At 39.3% G+C, this 21718-nt stretch overlaps 1 protein-coding gene across 2 annotated transcripts in view; it reads left to right on the forward strand.

Annotated features, from left to right (window-relative positions):
• Nucleotides 1–21718, forward strand: part of UGGT1 (UDP-glucose glycoprotein glucosyltransferase 1) — a 123088-nt gene that overhangs the window by 36132 nt on the left and 65238 nt on the right. For both annotated transcript variants that reach the window (XM_082657726.1, XM_082657727.1), the window contains exons 16-17: nucleotides 2369–2504; nucleotides 4470–4601. In XM_082657726.1, the coding sequence (XP_082513852.1) occupies nucleotides 2369–2504; nucleotides 4470–4601 (268 nt within the window). The remainder of the gene's footprint in view (nucleotides 1–2368; nucleotides 2505–4469; nucleotides 4602–21718) is intronic.

The following is a 21718-nucleotide window of genomic DNA, read 5'->3' on the forward strand; positions in this document are numbered from 1 at the left end:
ATTTTTATTTTCATAAGAATAATATTTAGGTCATTTCTGCCTGGCGCTTACTCATTTGATTTCTGTCATAAGAGGGGTTTTAAAAAGACAAAGACAGTTTATAATCTAAAAACAAGCCCTCTCAACTACCTCATGCGTGCAACTACCTCATCCATGCATACACAAATTCTACACATACCTCCTGAGAGCATGATGTTTGATATATGTTTATCGTATATTTTTAGGCTGTACTTAAAAAAAATTAATAGGCTTTGTATATTTTTAGAGCAATGTTGATTAATTAACTGGTATTGCTACATTATTATTAACTAAAGTCCATAGTTTACATTAGGGTTCATTGTTTGTGCTGTACATTTTGTGGATTTTGACAGATGTATAATGACATGTTTCCACCATTATAGTATCATATAGCTTAGTTTCACTGCCCTAAAAATGCCCTGTGCTCTACCTGTTTGTCCCTCCCTTCCTCCCTCCTTCTCTCCCAGCTCCTGGCAACGACTGATCTCGTTACTGTCTCCATAGTTTTTGTCTTTTCCGCAATCATGATGTATGTAACATTTTCAGATTGGCTTCTTTCACTTAGCAGTACAGTATGCTTTTAAGCTTTGTCCATGTCTTTTTGTGGCTTAATACCTCATTTCTTTTTATCACTGAATAATATTCCATTATATGGATGTCCTGTAGTTTTTTAATTCATTCACCTGTTAACAACGTCTTGGTTGCTTCCAGATTAGGGCAGTTATGAGTAAAGCTGCTACAAACATTTGTATGCAGATTTTTGTATGGATATAAGTTTTCAGCACATTTGAGTAAATACTGCTAAGTGTGATTATTTTATATTATGGTAAAAGTGTGTTTAGTTTTTTGAGAAGCTGCCACACTGTGTTCCGAGTGGTTGTACTGTTCTACATTCTCACCAGCAATGAATGAGGGTGCCTATGGCTCCCCATCCTCTCCAGAGTTTGATGTTGTCAGTACTTTTTGGATTTTAGCCATTCTCATAGGTGTATGGTGGTATCTCATTATGGTTTTAATTTGAAGTTCCCTAATGACATGATTTTGAGCATCTTTTAATGTGCTTATTTGCCGGCTGTATGCCTTGTTCGGTGAGGTGCCTGTTTAGATCTTTTGCCCATTTGTAACTGTTTATTTATTTATTTATTTTTGTGGTACGCGGGCCTCTCACTGTTGTGGCCTCTCCCGTTGCGGAGCACAGACTCCGGACGTGCAGGCTCAGCAGCCATGGCTCATGGGCCCAGCCGCTCCGCGGCATGTGGGATCTTCCCCGACCGGGGCACGAACCCGCGTCCCCTGCATCGGCAGGCGGACTCTCAACCACTGCGCCACCAGGGAAGCCCTGTTTTTTTTTTTAATTGTTAGTTTTAAGAGTTCTTAGCATATTTTGCATATCAGTCCTTTATCAGATATGTGTTTTGCACAGATTTTCTGCTCATCTTGGCTTGTTTTCCTTCTCTTAACAGTTTCTTTTGCAGAACAGAAGTTCTTAATTTAAATGAAGTCCAGCTTATCAGTTCTTTTTGTTGTGGGTTGTGCTTTTGGTGTTAGTTCTAAGAAGTTATTGCCAAACCCAGGATTACCTAATTTTATCCTGTGTTATTTTCTAGGAATTTTACAATTTTGTGTTTTGCATTTATGTCTGTGATCCATTTGAGTTAAAGACTGTCCTTTTTTTCATTGCTTTTGCTCTAAGATAGAGGCTAGTGGCCTCTATAATGGCCAGTGCAAGTTTTTTTTGCCAGTCTGTAGATGTGTAATGGTAGCTCTTTGTGGTTTATTCCTTTAAGATTTAAAATGTAATAAACTTTAACTTTGGGTGTAGCTTTGTTTGTTTGTTTATATTGCAGGTTATTATTAGTCATCAGTTTTATACACATCAGTGTATACATGTCAGTCCCAATCGCCCAATTCAGCATGGGTGTAGCTTTTTGCCTAAGGACAGTAGTAAATATTTTTATGCTTTCCATTTACCTATGATGCCCATATTGCTGGTATGAAATCTCAAAATCCACCCCCCCTTCTATATGTTTTCACATTCTGAGAATTTTCACTTCCCCTAATTTTTATTTAAAAACAGAACAAAATCTCCATCTAAAACTATGGCAATACCTTAAACGTCAGTAATGGCCTCATTTCATGATATTGAAACAGCTTGCTTTAATAGTTAAAAAGTCTAAGCCACCTTTGGGAACCTGCTTTTTTATTCTGCAAGTGATGAATGCCTTTGCCAGCCGTGTTAGAGTATGATGTGAACTCTGTTTTTCAAGAGAGGATGCCTTTCCTTATTTAACTGGTTGCATTCTTCGAGATGTTTCTTTTTCTTCTTTTTGCCCTTCCCTTTTTCCCCCAGGCTTGGTTTAATCTTTGTGGTTAATGACTCTGAAGATGTTGATGGGATGCAGGATGCTGGAGTGGCTATTCTGAGAGCGTATAATTACGTTGCCCAAGAAGTGGATGATTATCATGCCTTCCAAACTCTGACACACGTATGTTTTTGTTCAAAATGGCGAATAATTTTTAAAAATGTAACTTACTCTAAGAAACAGTATGTGGTAAGGAGATTCTATATTTCTGGAAAGAGAAAAAGGTAAATTATTCACACAAACTTCATGCATTTTGTATTTCCAGAGTTGCCTTTATTGATACACTAATGTTAATAATAGATGGTTGTGATTTCAGCTAAGATTCCTTAGATACTAATACATTAATGTATCTTAGTTTTCTGCCTTTTGGCGATTTGAAATCACTGATTAATGCCTTTCGGTAAATGTGATGTTTTCTACTTGGTTAAAAAAAAAAACTTCGCTTTCTTCCCTTTTAAGACAGTCATGATATTTTCGTTAAGAATCAGTTTAATATTCAAGTCATAAAATTCTTATTAATTGTTTTCTCCATTTTAATTGGAAACTGTGAAATATCCTGATTTTTATATATATATTTTAAGTTACTTGCACAAGTTCAGAGAACTCTCCTTGTTTTTTTTCTATTTTTGAGTATAAAAAGTTGACCAGTAATAGTTCTTTTGCTTACAGATTAGTGTTAATTATTGAAAAACTTATCTTTAAAGCAGTTATTTTCATGACTTTTATTTTACCCATAAACATGATTTCAGCCTGCTGTTTATTATGTTTGTTACGTTTACTGTTTAGAGATTCAGTCGGGGCATTTTTTATTAATTGAAATGTTCATTTATTTATTTGGCCAACTTTTATTAAAGATGCACCCTTTGCCAGGCCCGTACCAGCTGCTAGGGATACAAAGAAGAGTAAGATTTTCCCTCATCCTCAAACACCTTACAATCTAGTGGGGGACGCCTCCACACAGATGATTTGGTACAGTGTGGGAAGCACCGCTGGCTATAGCAGCACTAGGACCTCACTCCACTAGGGATGGCCACGGACATTTTTGTGGAGTGGGAAGTTGTCCCAGCTGAGTGTAGGAGGGAAAACAGGAGTCAGTTGAACAGTGGCTGCAAATCAGAAGTAGTGACTCCAGGTTGTTAGTATGACTTGAGCAGAATATTGTGAGAGCAGAGTGGAGAGGGGAACCTCATTGGTCATTGAGGCCGTTAGGCTGGGTAATAGGTGTCCAGATCTCAGAGTTAAACTCCAATTAAAACCTCATTCTGATGCATGTATGGAGATGGATCTGGTGAAGGGTAAAGAAGGTGGCAGGGATACTAGTTGGTGAGCTGTTGCTGTGATCTCTGTGAGAAATGGTGGTGGACCTTAGTTAGCAGTAGGCTCTGAAGAATGAAATAAGTTCCAATGAAGTTGCTGAGGATAATAAGGGTTTTTAAGTCTGTCTTTTAAAGTTTTTTCCCCTCACAGCTGTGTGTATAAAGGAAAGGATAAAGAGTTTTCATTTCTTTTTCTTTATTTTTAGTTGCAAAAGTAAAAAAAAATTATGTTCATTATTAAAACTTTTAAAAAATAATATTAAAGTGTGTTGATTAAAAAATCTGTCTCTGCCCTCCGTAATCCTGCTCCTTAAAGGCAGCCACTGTTAAAAGCTTGCATCTTCTAGACGCTTAACTGTAACAGTACAGACACAGTTTTGTTATTGTCTTACGCCTTTTAAAAACAAGGACTATGCCATATGTATTTTGAAACATTTTTTCCCCTTAAACTTCATGGACAGAAGTTCTTATGTCAAGGATTACTTATAACCATTCGGATTTTAAAAAAATTAACACATTTTTGCATTTGGGACTTACTGTGAATATGAACTGATTGAGTCATTTTAAGAATTTTAAGAATATGTAGTTTCTAACATAAGAAGGCATAAGGAAGTATATGGAAAAGGGAGAATTGCTAATATGGCCCATTTGCTCTTTTTAAGAGAATTAGCTATTGTTTTCATTTTCCTCTTCATTCTGAAATCTTTTGTAATAAATACTCCAAAATTTACATGTGAAAGTGTAGTTGGTTACCTGGTTTTTCTTTCTTCAGATATATAACAAAGTAAGGACTGGAGAAAAAGTTAAAGTTGAACATGTGGTCAGTGTCCTGGAGAAGAAATATCCATATGTGGAAGTGAATAGCATTTTGGGGATTGACTCTGCTTATGATCAGAATCGGAAGGTAAACATTCTCTGGCACTTCTCATTTGACTGCAACACTATACTTTCCTTACGTATCCTTATTATTGGGGGTTACTGTTAATAAAGGTGGTGATGGTGAAATATTTAGGTACTTAGCATTTATTTTATTTTATTTTTTTTTCATTTTAACATCTTTATTGGAGTATAATTGCTTTACAATGGTATGTTAGTTTCAGCTTCACAACAAATTGAATCAGTTATATATATACATACGTTCCCATATCTCTTCCCACTTGCGTCTCCCTCCCTCCCACCCTCCCTATCCCACCCCTCCAGGCGGTCACAAAGCACGGAGCTGATCTCCCTCTGCTATGCGGCTGCTTCCCACTAGCTATCTACCTTACGTTTGGTAGTGTATATATGTCCATGCCTCTCTCTGGCTTTGTCACAGTTTACCCTTCCCCCTCCCCATAGCCTCAAGTCCATTCTCCAGTAAGTCTGCGTCTTTATTCCTGTTTCAGCCCTACGTTTTTCATGACATTTTTTTTTTCTTAAATTCCATATATATGTGTTAGCATACGGTATTTGTCTCTCTCTTTCTGACTTACTTCACTCTGTATGACAGACTCTGGGTCTATCCACCTTATTACAAATAGCTCAATTTCGTTTCTTTTTATGGCTGAGTAATATTCCATTGTATATATGTGCCACATCTTCTTTATCCATTCATCCGATGATGGGCACTTAGGTTGTTTCCATCTCCGGGCTATTGTAAATAGAGCTGCAATGAACATTTTGGTACATGACTCTTTTTGAATTATGGTTTTCTCAGGGTATATGCCCAGTAGTGGGATTGCTGGGTCATATGGTAGTTCTATTTGTAGTTTTTTAAGGAACCTCCATACTGTTCTCCACAGTGGCTGTATCAATTTACATTCCCACCAGCAGTGTAAGAGGGTTCCCTTTTCTCCACACCCTCTCCAGCATTTATTGTTTCTAGATTTTTTGATGATGGCCATTCTGACTGGTGTGAGATGATATCTCATTGTAGTTTTGATTTGCAATTTCTCTAATGATTAGTGATGTTGAGCATTCTTTCATGTGTTTGTTGGCAGTCTGTATATCTTCTTTGGAGAAATGTCTATTTAGGTCTTCTGCCCATTTTTGGATTGGGTTGTTTGTTTTTTTGTTATTAAGCTGCATGAGCTGCTTATAAATTTTGGAGATTAATCCTTTGTCAGTTGCTTCATTTGCAAATATTTTCTCCCATTCTGAGGGTTGTCTTTTGGTCTTGTTTATGGTTTCCTTTGCTGCGCAAAAGCTTTTAAGTTTCATTAGGTCCCATTTGTTTATTTTTGTTTTTATTTCCATTTCTCTAGGAGGTGGGTCAAAAAGGACCTTGCTGTGATTTATGTCATAGAGTCTCCTGCCTATGTTTTCCTCTAAGAGTTTGATAGTTTCTGGCCTTACATTTAGGTCTTTAATCCATTTTGAGCTTATTTTGTGTATGGTGTTAGGGAGTGATCTAATCTCATACTTTTACATGCAGCTGTCCGGTTTTCCCAGCACCACTTATTGAAGAGGCTGTCCTTTCTCCACTGTACATTCCTGCCACCTTTATCAAAGATAAGGTGACCATATGTGCGTGGGTTTATCTCTGGGCTTTCTATCCTGTTCCATTGCTCTATCTTTCTGTTTTTGTGCCAGTACCATACTGTCTTGATTACTGTAGCTTTGTAGTATAGTCTGAAGTCAGGAAGCCTGATTCCTCCAGTTCCATTTTTCGTTCTCAAGATTGCTTTGGCTATTCGGGGTCTTTTGTGTTTCCATACAAATTGTGAAATTTTTTGTTCTGGTTCTGTGAAAAATGCCAGTGGTAGTTTGATAGGGATTGCATTGAATCTGTAGATTGCTTTGGGTAGTAGAGTCATTTTCACAATGTTGATTCTTCCAATCCAAGAACAAGGTATAACTCTCCATCTATTTGTATCATCTTTAATTTCTTTCATCTGTGTCTTATAATTTTCTGCATACAGGTCTTTTGTCTCCTTGGGTAGGTTGATTCCTAGATATTTTATTCTTTTTGTTGCAGTGGTAAATGGGAGTGTTTTCTTGATTTCACTTTCAGATTTTTCATCCTTAGTGTATAGGAATGCCAGAGATTTCTGTGCATTAATTTTGTATCCTGCCACTTTACCAGATTCATTGATTAGCTCTAGTAGTTTTCTGGTAGCATCTTTAGGATTCTCTATGTATAGTATCATGTCATCTGCAAAGAGTGACAGCTTTACTTCTTCTTTTCCGATTTGGATTCCTTTTATTTCCTTTTCTTCTCTGATTGCTGTGGCTAAAACTTCCCAAAACTATGTTGAATAACAGTGGTGAGAGCGGGCAACCTTGTCTTGTTCCTGATCTTAGTGGAAATGCTTTCAGTTTTTCACCATTGAGGATGATGTTGGCTGTGGGCTTGTCATATATGGCCTTTATTATGTTGAGGAAAGTTCCCTCTATGCCTACTTTCTGCAGGGTTTTTATCATAAATGGGTGTTGAATTTTATCAAAAGCTTTCTCTGCATCTATTGAGATGATCATATGGTTTTTCTCCTTCAATTTGTTAATATGGTGTATCACGTTGATTGATTTGTGTATACTGAAGAATCCTTGCATTCCTGGAATAAGCCCCACTTGATCATGGTGTATGATCCGTTTAATGTGCTGTTGGATTCTGTTTGCTAGTATTTTGTTGAGGATTTTTGCATCTATGTTCATCAGTGATATTGGCCTGTAGTTTTCTTTCTTTGTGACATCCTTGTCTCGTTTTGGTATCAGGGTGATGGTGGCCTTGTAGAATGAGTTGGGGAGTGTTCCTCCCTCTGCTATATTTTGGAAGAGTTTGAGAAGGATAGGTGTTAGCTCTTCTCTAAATGTTTGATAGAATTCGCCTGTGAAGCCATCTGGTCCTGGGCTTTTGCTTGTTGGAAGATTTTTAATCACAGTTTCAATTTCAGTGCTTGTGATTGGTCTGTTCATATTTTCTATTTCTTCCTGATTCAGTCTTGGCAAGTTGTGCCTTTCTAAGAATTTGTCCATTTCTTCCAGGTTGTCCATTTTATTGGCATAGAGTTGCTTGTGGTAATCTCTCATGATCTTTTGTACTTCTGCAGTGTCAGTTGTTACCTCTCCTTTTTCATTTCTAATTCTATTGATTTGAGTCTTCTCTCTTTTTTTCTTGATGAGTCTGGCTAATGGTTTATCAATTTTGTTTATCCTTTCAAAGAACCAGCTTTTAGTTTTATTGATCTTTGCTATCGTTTCCTTCATTTCTTTTTCATTTATTTCTGATCTGATTTTTATGATTTCTTTCCTTCTGGTAGCTTTGGGGTTTTTTTGTTCTTCTTTCTCTAATTGCTTGAGGTGCAAGGTTAGGTTGTTTATTCGAGATGTTTCCTGTTTCTTAAGGTAGGATTGTATTGCTATAAACTTCCCCCTTAGAACTGCTTTTGCTGCATCCCATAGATTTTGAGTCGTCGTGTCTCCATTGTCATTTGTTTCTAGGCATTTTTTTATTTCCTCTTTGATTTCTTCAATGATCACTTCCTTATTAAGTAGTGTATTGTTTAGCCTCCATGTGTCTGTATTTTTTACAGATCTTTTCCTGTAATTGATATCTAGTCTCATGGCGTTGTGGTTGGAAAATATGCTTGATACAATTTCAATTTTCTTAAATTTACCAAGGCTTGATTTGTGACCCAAGATATGATCTATCCTGGAGAATGTTCCATGAGCACTTGAGAAAAATGTGTATTCTGTTGTTTTTGGATTAAGTCCATCTTGTTTAATGTATCATTTAAAGCTTGTGTTTCCTTATTTATTTTCATTTTGGATGATCTGTCCATGGGTGAAAGTGGGGTGTTTAAGTCCCCTACTATGAATGTGTTACTGTCGATTTCCCCTTTTATGGCTGTTAGTATTTGCCTTATGTATTGAGGTGCTCCTATGTTGGGTGCATAAATATTTACAATTGTTATATTTTCTTCTTGGATCGATCCCTTGATCATTATGTAGTGTCCTTCTTTGTCTCTTCTAATAGGCTTTATTTTAAAGTCTATTTTGTCTGATACGAGAATTGCTACTCCAGCTTTCTTTTGGTTTCCATTTGCATGAAATACCTTTTTCCATCCCCTTACTTTCAGTCTGTATGTGTCTCTAGGTCTGAAGTGGGTCTCTTGTGGACAGCATATAAAAGGGTCTTGTTTTTGTATCCATTCAGCCAATCTGTGTCTGTTGGTGGGAGCATTTAGTCCATTTACATTTAAGGTAATTATCGATATGTATGTTCCCATTCCCATTTTCTTAATTGTTTTGGGTTCGTTATTGTCGCTCTTTTCCTTCTTTTGTGTTTCTTGCCTAGAGAAGTTCCTTTAGCAGTTGTTGTAGAGCTGGTTTGGTGGTGCTGAACTCTCTCAGCTTTTGCTTGTCTGTAAAGGTTTTAATTTCTCCACTAAATCTGAATGAGATCCTTGCTGGGTAGAGTAATCTTGGTTGCAGGTTTTTCTCCTTCAACACTTTCAGTATGTCCTGCCAGTCCCTTCTGGCTTGCAGAGTTTCTGCTGAAAGATCAGCTGTTAACCTTATGGGGATTCCCTTGTGTGTTATTTGTTGTTTTTCCCTTGCTGCTTTTAATATGCTTTCTTTGTATTTAACTTTTGACAGTTTGATTAATATGTGTCTTGGCGTATTTGTCCTTGGATTTGTCCTGTATGGGACTCTCTGTGCTTCCTGGACTTGATTAACTATTTCCTTTCCCGTATTAGGGAAGTTTTCAACTATAATCTCTTCAAATATTTTCTCAGTTTCTTTCTTTTTCTCTTCTTCTCCTGGAACCCCTATAATTCGAATGTTGGTGCGTTTAATGTTGTCCCAGAGGTCTCTGAGACTGTCCTCAGTCTTTTCATTCTTTTTTCTTTATTCTGCTCTGCATTAGTTATTTCCACTATTTTATCTTCCAGGTCACTTATCCGTTCTTCTGCCTCAGTTATTCTGCTATTGATCCCATCTAGAGTATTTTTCATTTCATTTATTGTGTTGCTCATCATTGTTTATTTCATCTTTAGTTCTTCTAGGTCCTTGTTAAATGCTTCTTGCATTTTGTCTATTCTATTTCCAAGATTTTGTATCATCTTTACTATCATTATTCTGAATTCTTTTTCAGGTAGACTGCCTATTTCCTCTTCATTTGTTAGGTCTGGTGGGTTTTTATCTTGCTCCTTCATCTGCTGTGTGTTTTTCTGTCTTTTCATTTTGCTTATCTTACTGTGTTTGGGGTCTCCTTTTTGCAGGCTGAAGGTTCGTAGTTCCTGTTGTTTTTAGTGTCTGTCCCCAGTGGCTAAGGTTGGTTCAGTGGGTTGTGTAAGCTTCCTGGTGGAGGGTACTAGTGCCTGTGTTGTGGTGGATGAGGCTGGATCTTGTCTTTCTGGTGGGCAGGTCCACGTCTGGTGGTGTGTTTTGGAGTGTCTGTAGACTTATTATGATTTTGGGCAGCCTCTCTGCTAATGGGTGGGGTTGTGTTCCTGTCTTGCTACTTGTTTGGCATAGGATGTCCAGCACTGTAGCTTGCTGGTCGTTGAGTGAAGCTGGGTGCTGGCGTTGAGATGGAGATCTCTGGGAGATTTTCGCCGTTTGATATTATGTGGAGCTGGGAGGTCTCTTGTGGACCAGTGTCCTGAAGTTGGCTTTCCCACCTCAGAGGCACAGCACTGAGTCCTGGCTGCAGCACCAAGAGCCTTTCATCCACACGGCTCCTTAATTTGGGATGATTCGTTGTCTGTTCATGTATTCCACAGATACAGGTACATCACGTTGATTGTGGAGCTTTAATCCTCTGCTTCTGAGGCTGCTGGGAGAGATTTCCCTTTCTCTTCTTTGTTCTCACAGCTCCCAGGGGCTCAGCTTTGGATTTGGCCGCGTCTGTGCGTGTAGGTCGCTGGAGGGCATCTGTTCTTTGCTCAGGCAGGACGGGGTTAAAGGAGCCGCGGACTCGGAGGCTCTGGCTCACTCAGGCCGGAGGTAGGGAGGGTCACGGAGTGCGGGGCGGGCCTGCGGCGGCAGAGGCCGGCGTGACGTTGCCAGGCTGAGGCGTGCCGTGCGTTCTCCCGGGGAGCTGTCCCTGGATCCCGGGAACCTGGCAGTGGCGGGCCGCACAGGCTCCCCAGAAGGGGGTGTGGATAGTGACTTGTGTTCGCACACAGGGTTCCCGGTGGTGGCAGCAACAGCCCTAGCGTCCCATGTCCGTTTCTGGGGTCCGCACTTCTAGCCGCGGCTCGCGCCCGTCTCTGGAGCTCCTCCAAGCAGTACTCTTAATCCCCTCTCCTCGCGCACCAGGAAACAAAGAGGGAAGAAAAAGTCTCTTGCCTCTTCGGCAGGTCCAAACTTTTCCCTGGGCTCCCTCCCAGCCAGCCGCGGCGCACCAGCACCCTGCAGGCTGTGTCCATGCCGCCAACCCCAGTCCTCTTCCGGTGCTCCAACCGAAGCCGGAGCCTCAGCTCCCAGCCCCACCCGCCCCAGTGGGTGAGCAGACAAGCCTCTCTGCTGGTGAGTGCCGGTCGGCCCTGATCCTCTGCGCTGGAATCTCTCCGCTTTGCCCTCCGCACCCCTGTTGCTGTGCTGTCCTCCGTGGCTCCGAAGCTCCCCCACTCCGCCACCCGCAGTCTCCGCCCGCGAAGGGGCTTCCTAGTGTGTGGACACTTTTCCTCCTTCACAGCTCCCTCTCGCTGGTGCAGGACCTCTCCCTATTCTTTTGTCTCTGTTTAATTTTTTCTTTTGCCCTAACCAGGTATGTGGGGGGTTTCTTGCCTTTTGGGAGGTCTGAGGTCTTCTGCCAGCGTTCAGTAGGTGCTCTGTAGGAGTTGTTCCATGTGTAGATGTATTTCTGGTGTATCTGTGGGGAGGAAGGTGATCTCCGCGTCTTACTCTTCCGCCATCTTCCCGGAAGTCCTCCGGTACTTAGCATTTAAAAATTTAGAAACCCGGTCACTTTTCTGTCTCTGCAAATATAGTTTATATTTCAATTTTGTGAAGATATCGTTGATTTTAGCTGGCCTATGAACTATACAATTGAAAAATAATTTCTCTTTATAATGCACTGGTAGTACCTGAGTGATATATGTTCTGGATAAAATCTGTTGGAAGTATATGATGTATGCTTGTAAGGTATGGTGTGTGTGCCTAATGTGTGTCATGTATTTAATTGTTTAGGCCAAAGATGGAAATGCAATAGGAAATGTAATAAATAGAATGGCAAAGTCTCATAATAAGGATATAGGGAAATATTTTAAAGTCTTTATTTAAAGATAATAGTGAGACATTAAATATAGTGAAGGACCTTTATTGTAAGCAGGAACAAGGTGGTCAGTTTATTGAAAACAAATGTTAAGGCAAGGCATCAAAATACATTTCTGAAACAATTTAAAACAATAAAAAAGTGTATTTATTTACCAGCTTTTTTTCATGTTTTTGAATGAAGGACAAGGCCTTTGGTTCATCTGTTTGAGATCTGAGCTATCATTTCATTAGAAACCATACTGATAATGCATTGTTTATACATTCTCTTTTATCTGAGTACAGAATCCTAGATTTTATTATCTCCCTCTCAAGTCTTACCCACACCCAATTCAACACCAGTTGTTTTTTAGCGTTTCACTTTTTTTTTTCTAGTCATTCAGTTTGTTTTTGTTTCCTTCCTTCCTTGCACTTATTTTAACTTAATATAATTTTATTATGGTAACATTGATTTGTAACATTATATAAGTTTCACGTGTACAACATTGTATTTACTTCTGTATCCCCTACAGCTTGCCCACCACCAAAAATTTAGTTTCCATTCATCACTGTACAGTTGATCCTGTTTACTCATTTCCCCGCCCCCAGTGTACACTGCTTTGTTACATGTTTGTTTTTGTTTGGTTTGGTTTGTTCATTTATTTTGTTTTGTTTGTTTATTTTTTATATTCCACGTGTAAGTGAAATCCTGTGGTATTTGTCCTTCTCCGTCTGACTTATTTCACTAGCATAATACCCTCAAGGTCCATCCCTGTTGTCACAGATGGCAAGATTTCATCTTCTTTTTATGACTGAGAAGTGTTCTATTGTGTGTATGTGTGTTTGTGTGTGTGTATGTATATCTCACATCTTCTTTATCCATTCATCTGTTGATGGACACTTGGGTTGTTTCTGTATCTTGGCTATTGTAAACAATGCCATGATGAACATAGGAGTGCATATAATTTTTTGGATTAGTGTTTTCATGTTCTTTGGATAAATAACCAGAAGTGGAATTACTGGATCATATTCTATTCTTAATTTTTTTTGAGGAATCTCCATACTGTTTTCCATAGTGGCTGTACCAATTTACATTCCAACACTGCAAAGGGATTCTCTTTTCTCCACATACTTACCAACATTTGTTATTGCCTGTGTTTTTGATAATAGTCATTTTGGCAAGTGTGAGGTGATATCTCATGTGGTTTTGATTTGCATTTCCAAGATGAGTAGTGATGTTGAACACCTTTCATGTGCCTGTTGGCCAGCTGTATGTCTTCTTTGGAAAAATGTCTATTCAGGTCCTCTGTCCATTTTTTAATCAGGTTGTTTTTTTTGTTGTTGTTCTTGAGCTGTATGAGATCTTTATATATTTTGCACATTAACCTCTTATTGGATATGTTATTTGCAGATATATTCTCTCATTGGGTAGGTTGTCTTTTCATTTTATTGATGGTTTTCTTTGCTGTGCAGAAGCTTTTTTCATTTGATATAATTACATTTGTTTATTTGTGCTTTTGTTTTCCTTGCCTGAGGAGACATATCTAGAAAGATATTGCTAAGATGGATGTCAGAGAGGATACTGCCTTTTTTTTCCTTAGACTTCTATGGTTTCAGGTCTTACATTAAAGTTTTTAATTCATTTTGAGTTAATTTTTGTGTATGGTGTGAGGTAGTGGTCTAGTTTCATTTTTTTTTTTTGCATGTGGCTGTCCGGTTTTCCCAACTCCATTTATTGAAGAGATATCATTTCTCCATTGTATGTTCTTTGCTCCTTTGTCATAAATTGTCCATATATGTTTGGTTTTATTTCTAGGCTCTCATTCTGTTCCATTGATCTATGTATCTGTTTTCCTGCCAATACCATGCTGTTTGTATTAGTATGGCTTTGTAATATAGTTTGAAGTCAGGAAATGTGATGCCTCCAGCTTTGTTCTTTTTCTCAGGATTGTTTTGGTTATTCAGGATCTTTTCTGTTTCTGTATAAATTTCAGAATTTTTGTTCTATTTCTGTGAAAAATGTCCTTGGGATTTTGATAGGGATTACATTGAATCTGTAATGTAAATTGTCTTAGGTAATATGGACATTTTATTTATTTATTTTTGGCTGCACCATGCAGGATGTGGGATCCCTGACCAGGGATTGAATCCGCATCCCTTGCAGTGGGAGTGTGGAGTCTTAGCCACTGGACCGCCAGGGAAATACCTTTTTTGTTGTTGTGTGTGTGTGTGTGTGGTTTTTTTTTTTAATTGGCTTTATTTATTTTTTTCTTGGCCGTGAGGCATGGCTTGCAGGATCTTTGTTCCCAACCAGTGATTGAACCAGGGCCCACAGCAGTGAAAGTGCAGAGTGCTAACCAGTGGACTGCCAGGGAAGTCCCTTAATATGGACATTTTAACAATGTTAAATTTTCCAATCCATGAGCATGAAATATCTTTCCATTTATTTGTGTCTTCTTTGGTTTCTTTCAATTGTCTTACGGGTTTCAGGGTACAGCTTTCACCTCCCTGGTTAAATTTATTGTGATTATAAATGGGATTGTTTTCTTAATTTCTCTTTCTGCCTAGCATATAGAAATGCAACAGATTTTTGTATGTTGATTTTATATCTTGCAACTTTATTGTATTTGTTTATTACTTCCAATAATTTTCTGGTGGAGTCTTAGGGTTTTCTGCACATAAAATCATGTCATCTGCAAATAGTAACAGTTTTACTTCTTCTTTCCAATTTGGGCATGTTTTATTTCTTTTTCTTACCTCATTGCTCTGGCTAGGACTTTCAATATTGTGTTGAAAATGAGTGGCGAGAGTGGGCATCCTTGTCTTGTTCCTGATCTTAGAGTGATAGCTTTCAGTTTTTCACTGTTGAGTATGATGTTAGCTGTGGATTTGTTGTATGTTGACTTTATTACGTTGAGGTATGTCCCTTCTATACCCACTTCACTGAGAGTTTATATCATAAATGGGTGTTGAATCTTCTCAAATGGTTTTTCTGCATCTATTGAGATGATCATGTGGTTTATATCATTCATTTTGTTAATGTGTTGTATCACATTGATTGATGTGGGGATGTTGAATCATCCTTTCATCCCTAGAATACATTTCACTTGATCGTGATGTGTGATCCTTCTTTTTTTTTTTTTTGAAGATCATCTTTTAAAAAAATTTTATTTATTCATTTTTGGCTGCGTTGGGTCGTCGTTGCTGTGTGCGGGCTTTCTCTAGTTGTGGCGAGCAGGGGCTACTCTTCATTGCAGTGCGTGGGCTTCTCATTGCGGTGGCTTCTCTTGTTGTGGAGCACGGGCTCCAGGCGCGCAGGCTTCAGTAGTTGTGGCATGCAGGCTTAGTAGTTGTGGTTCATGGGCTCTAGAGCGTGGGCTCAATAGTTGTGGTGAACAGGGTTAGTTGCTCCGCAGCATGTGGGATCTTCCCGAACCAGGGCTCCAACTCGTGTCCCCTACAATGGCAGGTGAATTCTTTCTTTTTTTTTTTTTTTTTTGATGTGGACCATTTTTAAAGCCTTTATTGAATTTGTTACAGTATTGCTTCTGTTTTGGTTTTTTGGCTGCGAGGCATGTGGAATCTTAGCTCCCTTACCAGGGATCGAACCCACACCCCCTGTATTGGAAGGCGAAGTCTTAACCACTGGACCGCCAGGGAAGTCCTGGCAGGCGAATTCTTAACCACTGTGCCACCAGGGAAGTCCCTGTATGATCCTTCTGATGTATTGTTGAATTCAGTTTGCTAATATTTTGTTGGGGATTTTTGCATCTGTGTTCATCAGAGATATTGGCCTGTAATTTTCTTTTTTGTGTGTTGTCTTTGTTTGGTTTTGTTATTAGGGTAACTCTGGCCACATAAAATATGTTCTGTTTGCTTCAGTTTTTTGGAAGAGTTTGAGAAGGACTGGTGTTACTTCCTCTTTAAATGTTTTGTAGCACTCACTAAGGAAACCATGTGGTCCTAGGCTTTCCTTCGTTGGGAGGATATTCATTACTGATTCAGACTCCTTACTTATTATTGGTCTGTCCAGATTTTCTATTTCTTCATGATTCAGTCTTGGTAGGTTTTATGTTTCTAGGAATTTATCCATTTCTTCTAGGTTATCCTGGAAGATATGTATTATGTATATATAATATACATCTTTTAAAAAAATTTATTAGAGTTTTTTTAAAAATAAATTTATTTATTTATTTATTTTTGGCTGCATTGGGTCTTTGTTGCTGCCCACGGGCTTTCTCTAGTTGCGGTGAGCAGGGGCTATTCTTCTTCGCAGCGTGCGGGCTTCTCATTGTGGTGGCTTCTCTTGTTGCAGAGCAAAGGCTCTACGCATGCGGGCTTCAGTAGTTGTGGCACACGGGCTCAGTAGTTGTGGCTCACGGGCTCTAGAGTGCAGGCTCAGTAGTTGTGCACACGGGCTTAGTTGCTCCGTGGCATGTGGGGTCCTCCTCGACCAGGGCTTGAACCCATGTCCCCTGCATCGACAGGCGGATTCTTAACCACTGCGCCACCAGGCAAGTCCCCGTAATATACATCTTAATCCTCTATCTGTATCTTGTCCCTCCCAGCTTCACTCTCCCCACTGGTAACCACTAATTTGTTCTCTATATCTGTGAGTCTGTTTCTTTTTTGTTGTTGTTATATTCACTAGTTTGCTGTATTTTATAGACTCCACATGTAAGTGAGATCATAAAGGATTTGTCTTTCTCTGTCTGACTTATTTCACTTGGCATAATGCCCTCCAAGTCCATCCATGTTGTTGCAAATGGCAAAATTTCATTCTTTTTTATGGCTGAGTAGGAGTCCGTTGTGTATGTAAACTGCATCTTCTTTATCCATTCATCTCTTGATGGACACTTAGGTTGCTTCCATATCTTTGTTTTTTATTTTTTTTAACATCTTTATTGGAGTATAATTGCTTTGCAGTGTTGTGTTAATTTCTGCTATACATATACATATATCCCCCTATCCCCTCCCTCTTGCTCCTCCCTCGCACCATCCCTGTCCCACCCCTCTAGGTGGTCACAAAGCACCGAGCTGATCTCCCGGTGCTATGCAGCTGCTTCCCACTAGCTATCTGTTTTACATTTGGTAGTGTATATATGTCAGTGTTACTCTTTCACTTCGTCCCAGCTTACCCTTCCCCCTCCCCGTGTCCTCAAGTCCATTCTCTACCTCTGTGTCTTTATTCCTGTCCTAGATTCCATATATATGTGTTAGCATACGGTATTTGTTTTTCTCTTTCTGACGTACTTCACTCTGTATGACAGACTGGGTCCATCCACCTCACTACAAATAATTCAATTTCATTTCTTTTTATGACTGACTGATATTCCATTGTATATATGTGCCACATCTTCTTTATCCATTCATCTGTTGATGGACACTTAGGTTGCTTCCATGTCCTGGCTGTTGTAAATAGTGCTGCAGTGAACATTGTGGTACATGTCTCTTTTTGAATTATGGTTTTCTGCTTCCATATCTTTAATTCCCCTATTAACATTGTATAGTTGTCTTTTTCTCCCTAGAGATCTGTTAGTATTCGTTTCATATATTTAGGTGTTCTGATGTTGGGTACATATATATTTAGAATTGTTAAATCTTCTCAATGAATTGACCCCGTTGTCATTATATAATGACCTTTTTATCTCTTGTTACAGTTTTTGGCTTAAACTCTGTTTTGTCTGATAGAAATATAGCTACCCCTGCTCTCTTCTGGTTTCCACTTACGTAAGTGTATCTTTTTCTATCCCTTCACTTTGAGTCTGTGTCCTTAAAGCCGCAAGGAATTGTAGGCTCATATAGTTGGGTCTTATTTTTTAATCCATCCAGCCGTTCTATGCCTTTTGATTGGAGAATTTAATACAGGAACATTTAGAGTAGTTATTGATAGATAAGGAACATAGTAATGCCATTTTATTAGTTATCTGAGGCTGATTTATATTTCCCTTATTCCTTTTTTCCTCTCTTGCTGCCTCCCTTTGTGAACTGGTGATTTTCCATAATGGTATGCTTTGGTTCCCTTCTCTTCATCTTTTGTGAATCTACTGTAGATTTTTGTTTTGTGGTTACTATGAGTCTTACGTAAAATATTTTATAGATAAAACAATCTCTTTTATGTTGATGACTTAACTTTGATCAAATATAAAAACTACCCTTTTATTATTCCCACCCCTTTTTTGTTTTGGACATCACAGCTTAACTCTTTATATTGTGTATTCAATAACAAATTATATCTATAGTTACTTTTAGTACTCTTGTCTTTTTTTTTTGCTTTTCATCAGCATATTCTTTATATTGAAAAACAGCAAGATGGAGTTTTCTGCATGAACAGCATCATCATTAGAGGGGAATTCAGGCAACTGTCATCCATCCCGCATTCCCTTTGAGCATGGAGGGCATTGCTACAAAATTCATAGTTGAGGGCCCTCTCTTGCTTCATTGAATACTCTTGTCTTTTAACCTTTATAGAGTTAAGTGGTTAATACACCATCACATTTACAGTGTTAGGGTATTCTGAATTTGACTATATACTTACCTTTACTAGTGTGTTATATGTTTTCATGCTACTAATTAACGTCCTTTCATTTCAGCTTGAAGGACTCCTTTCAGCATTTCTCGTAAGGCAGGTTTGGTGATGATGAACTCTCTTAGCTTTTGTTTGTCTGGGAATGTCTTTATTTCTCCTCCATTTCTAGACGATAACTTTGCCAGGTAGAGTATTCTTGGTTGGCAGTTTTTTCTTTTAGCAGTTAGAATGTATCATCCCACTCACTCCTTGCCTGCAGCTTTTTTACTGAGACGTCCACTGTTAGCCTTCCCTGGTAAGTTACAAGCTGCTTCTTCTCTTGCTGCTCTTAAGAGTGTCTGTTTTTGACTTTTGATAGTTTTATTATAATGTGTCTTGGAGAGGTTCTCTTTAAATTTATTTTCTTTGGTGACCTATGGTCTTCAGGAACTTGGATATCCAAATCTCTCTCCAGATTTGGGAAGTTCTTATCCATTATTTCTTTAAATAAGCTTTCTGCCCCCTTCTCTATCTCATCTTCTCTGGAACTCCAGTAATTTGAAAATTATCCATATACCATTTCTTTAATTCTTCGGTTGCTGTTGTTGTTATTGTTGTCCCCTGACTGGATAATTGCAAAGTTCCTGTCTTCTAACTTGTAGGTTATTTTCTTTTGCTTGATTTCACTCTGATGTTAATGCTATACCATTTTAAAAATTTCATTCATTATATTCTTCAGCTCCAGAATTTCTGTTTGGTTCTTTTTTATGCTCTCTCTCCTTGTTAAAATTCTGATTTCTTGTTAAAAAAAAAAAAAAATTCTGATTTTGTTTGTGTATTGTTTTCTTGATTTTGTTGAATTGTCCTTCTGTGTCTTCTTGTAGCTCACCGAGTCTCCCCAAAACAGCTATTTTGAATTCTTCATTGGGTAAATTGCAGATCTCCATGTCTTCGGGATTGGTTACTGGAAGATTATTGCAATCCTTAGGTGATGTTATGCTTTCTTGATTTTTCAAGTTCCTTGCAATTTTAAGTTGCTACCAGAAGTGACTGGTAGCAGTCACTTCTACCAGTCTTTACTCTCTGCTTTGGGAGAGAAATACCTTCCATTTCAGGAAGGTTGGAATTCTGGGGCTTTCTCAGAATGTCTGTGGGTACACCTGCTCCGTGCTGTTGTTCCCTCTTGTGCAGAATTCTGAACTTGTTTATTTCGCTCCTCTTGATTCTACATTGCCCGCAGGCTGGGTGCGGACAGGCCACCTCCTTTTTGTTTCCCCCAAGTGGCACTAAAGCTCAAGTTGTTTGTCTCTTTCTGGCCTACTGATGTGGATTGGCTTTCTGTACGTCCTCACTATCCATCTGGCAAAGCTCACTCTTGCTGCCCTTGTCAGGATTGTGCACTGGCAGCCAGCCACAGGGTGTGGGTGTATGGTGGTAAGGTGTGTGCAGAGCACTGCGGGGTGCCCATGAGTCATCTGGGGGCATCTGTGGATGAGGTGTCCTGGGTGTCTCATAGGTGGGCTTGTTGATGCCGTAAGTAGGATCTGCCTTCCTTAAATGCCCTATGAGTGCACTGTCTGCTGCTCTCCCAGCCTCTTCACCCATGGTGATGCCACTCACAAGTCAGTATTCTGGATGGAGCGGGAGAGAAATGAGCCTCTTGGGCAGCATCCCACATAGCTGGGGAGGTTGAGTGCTCAGCCATTGCTCTTATGTCCCTTGTAGGAGAAATCATAGGCTCAGAAGATCTCTTGTGGCCCTAAGCTGTACTGCCTCGGGAGAGGGGTGATGTGAGTAAAGTCAGACTGTTCTCTTACCCTCTCCAGTGTGTCCAAATTCATATTTTTTTGCTCCAGTGGTGTCCTGGAACTTCTTGCTGGAAACCTGGACTTCACAGAGGCTGTCTTGTCTATGGGTGATTGATTAAGATAGTTTTTCCCAGGGGTTCCCTGGAGCCAGCTCATGCATCAGTGCAGAGCCCGCAGCCAGGGTCAAAGTCCGTCTGCATGTTACCTGCTGCAACACTTCTCCCGGGCCACTTGGCATATGGTGCTGAATTCCAAAGCTCCCACAAAGACCCTTTTGTCAGTGGATAGATGCCAAGTTGTTGTTTTTCTGTGGGGGAGACACTAATGAGGGAAGTCTTATTCAGCCATGATACTGACATCACTCCTGCCTCAGTGTTAAATCTCCTTATTTTAAGGTTTGGAGTTGAAGCTGGTCATGAGAGCTACTCAGTTTAGACTGAACATGTTTCCATTATTGTACTGCAACCTTCTGTTCAGTCACTTACCCTTTTTTTAAAAAAATAAAATAATATTGATATGGGCACGTAGTGATTTTTCACATTTTCACGAACAGCCTGAGTAGTACTCTGTAGAAAAAGAAAAGGTGAAATAAAAGGAAAGAAGGGCCACTTCGGGAATCTTTGAGAAAATTAATGGAATTTTCTTATATTTCACTTTTGGAAAATGTTTAACTCTGGTTTTCTATCATCCTATTGAAGAAAAAGTACATGTTGCCTTTTTTATTGTGGATGATTGCTATATCAAAAGGATTTGCTTGAAAAACATTGACTATAGTGGACGAATTGGGGAAAAGGGTATTTTTACACGTTGTCTTTTATGCATTAAAATCTTGATTTTGCTGAAGAATCAGGTGGGAGTATCACAGACCTAACTCCTCAATAGTTTCCCAGATTTGGCCATTTTCCTCATCTCTACTGGTTAGAGGCCCTTCCCATATAAACAGATCGTAATTACCTAGCTATTTAAGTAGGCATATACTCTCAAGAGAAGGATGTTGGGAGATTCTCAGAGGTCTTAAGAATCTAATGATCAGTAAGATTTTTTAAGTTGCAGGAGCTGTACCCCTCATATGAAAAAGCCCAAGAAAAATAGATTTTTTGAAAAGGAGGAATGACTGCATTTTTAAAAAAAATTAATTTATTTTTGGCTGCGTTGGGTCTTCATTGCTGCGCACAGGCTTTCTCTAGTTGCAGTGAGAGGGGGCTACTCTTCGTTGCCGTGCGCAGGCTTCTCATTGCGGTGGCTTCTCTTGTTGCGGAGCACGGGCTCTAGGCACACGGGCTCAGTAGTTGTGGCTCGCGGGTTCTAGAGTGCAGGCTCAGTAGTTGTGGCGCACGGGCTTAGTTGCTCCGCGACATGTGGGATCTTCCCGGACCAGGGATCGAACCCGTGTCCCCTGCATTGGCAGGCAGATTCTTATCCACTGCACCACCAGGGAAGCCCGAGTGCAGTTTTTTTTTTAAAGGAGGAATGAGTGCAGTTAGCAAATGTTATTACACTTAGGAATATCTGTACCTTTGTGTA

The sequence above is a fragment of the Grampus griseus genome (assembly GCF_964374135.1).
Source record: "Grampus griseus genome assembly, chromosome: 7".
Taxonomy (NCBI): Eukaryota; Metazoa; Chordata; class Mammalia; order Artiodactyla; family Delphinidae; genus Grampus; species Grampus griseus.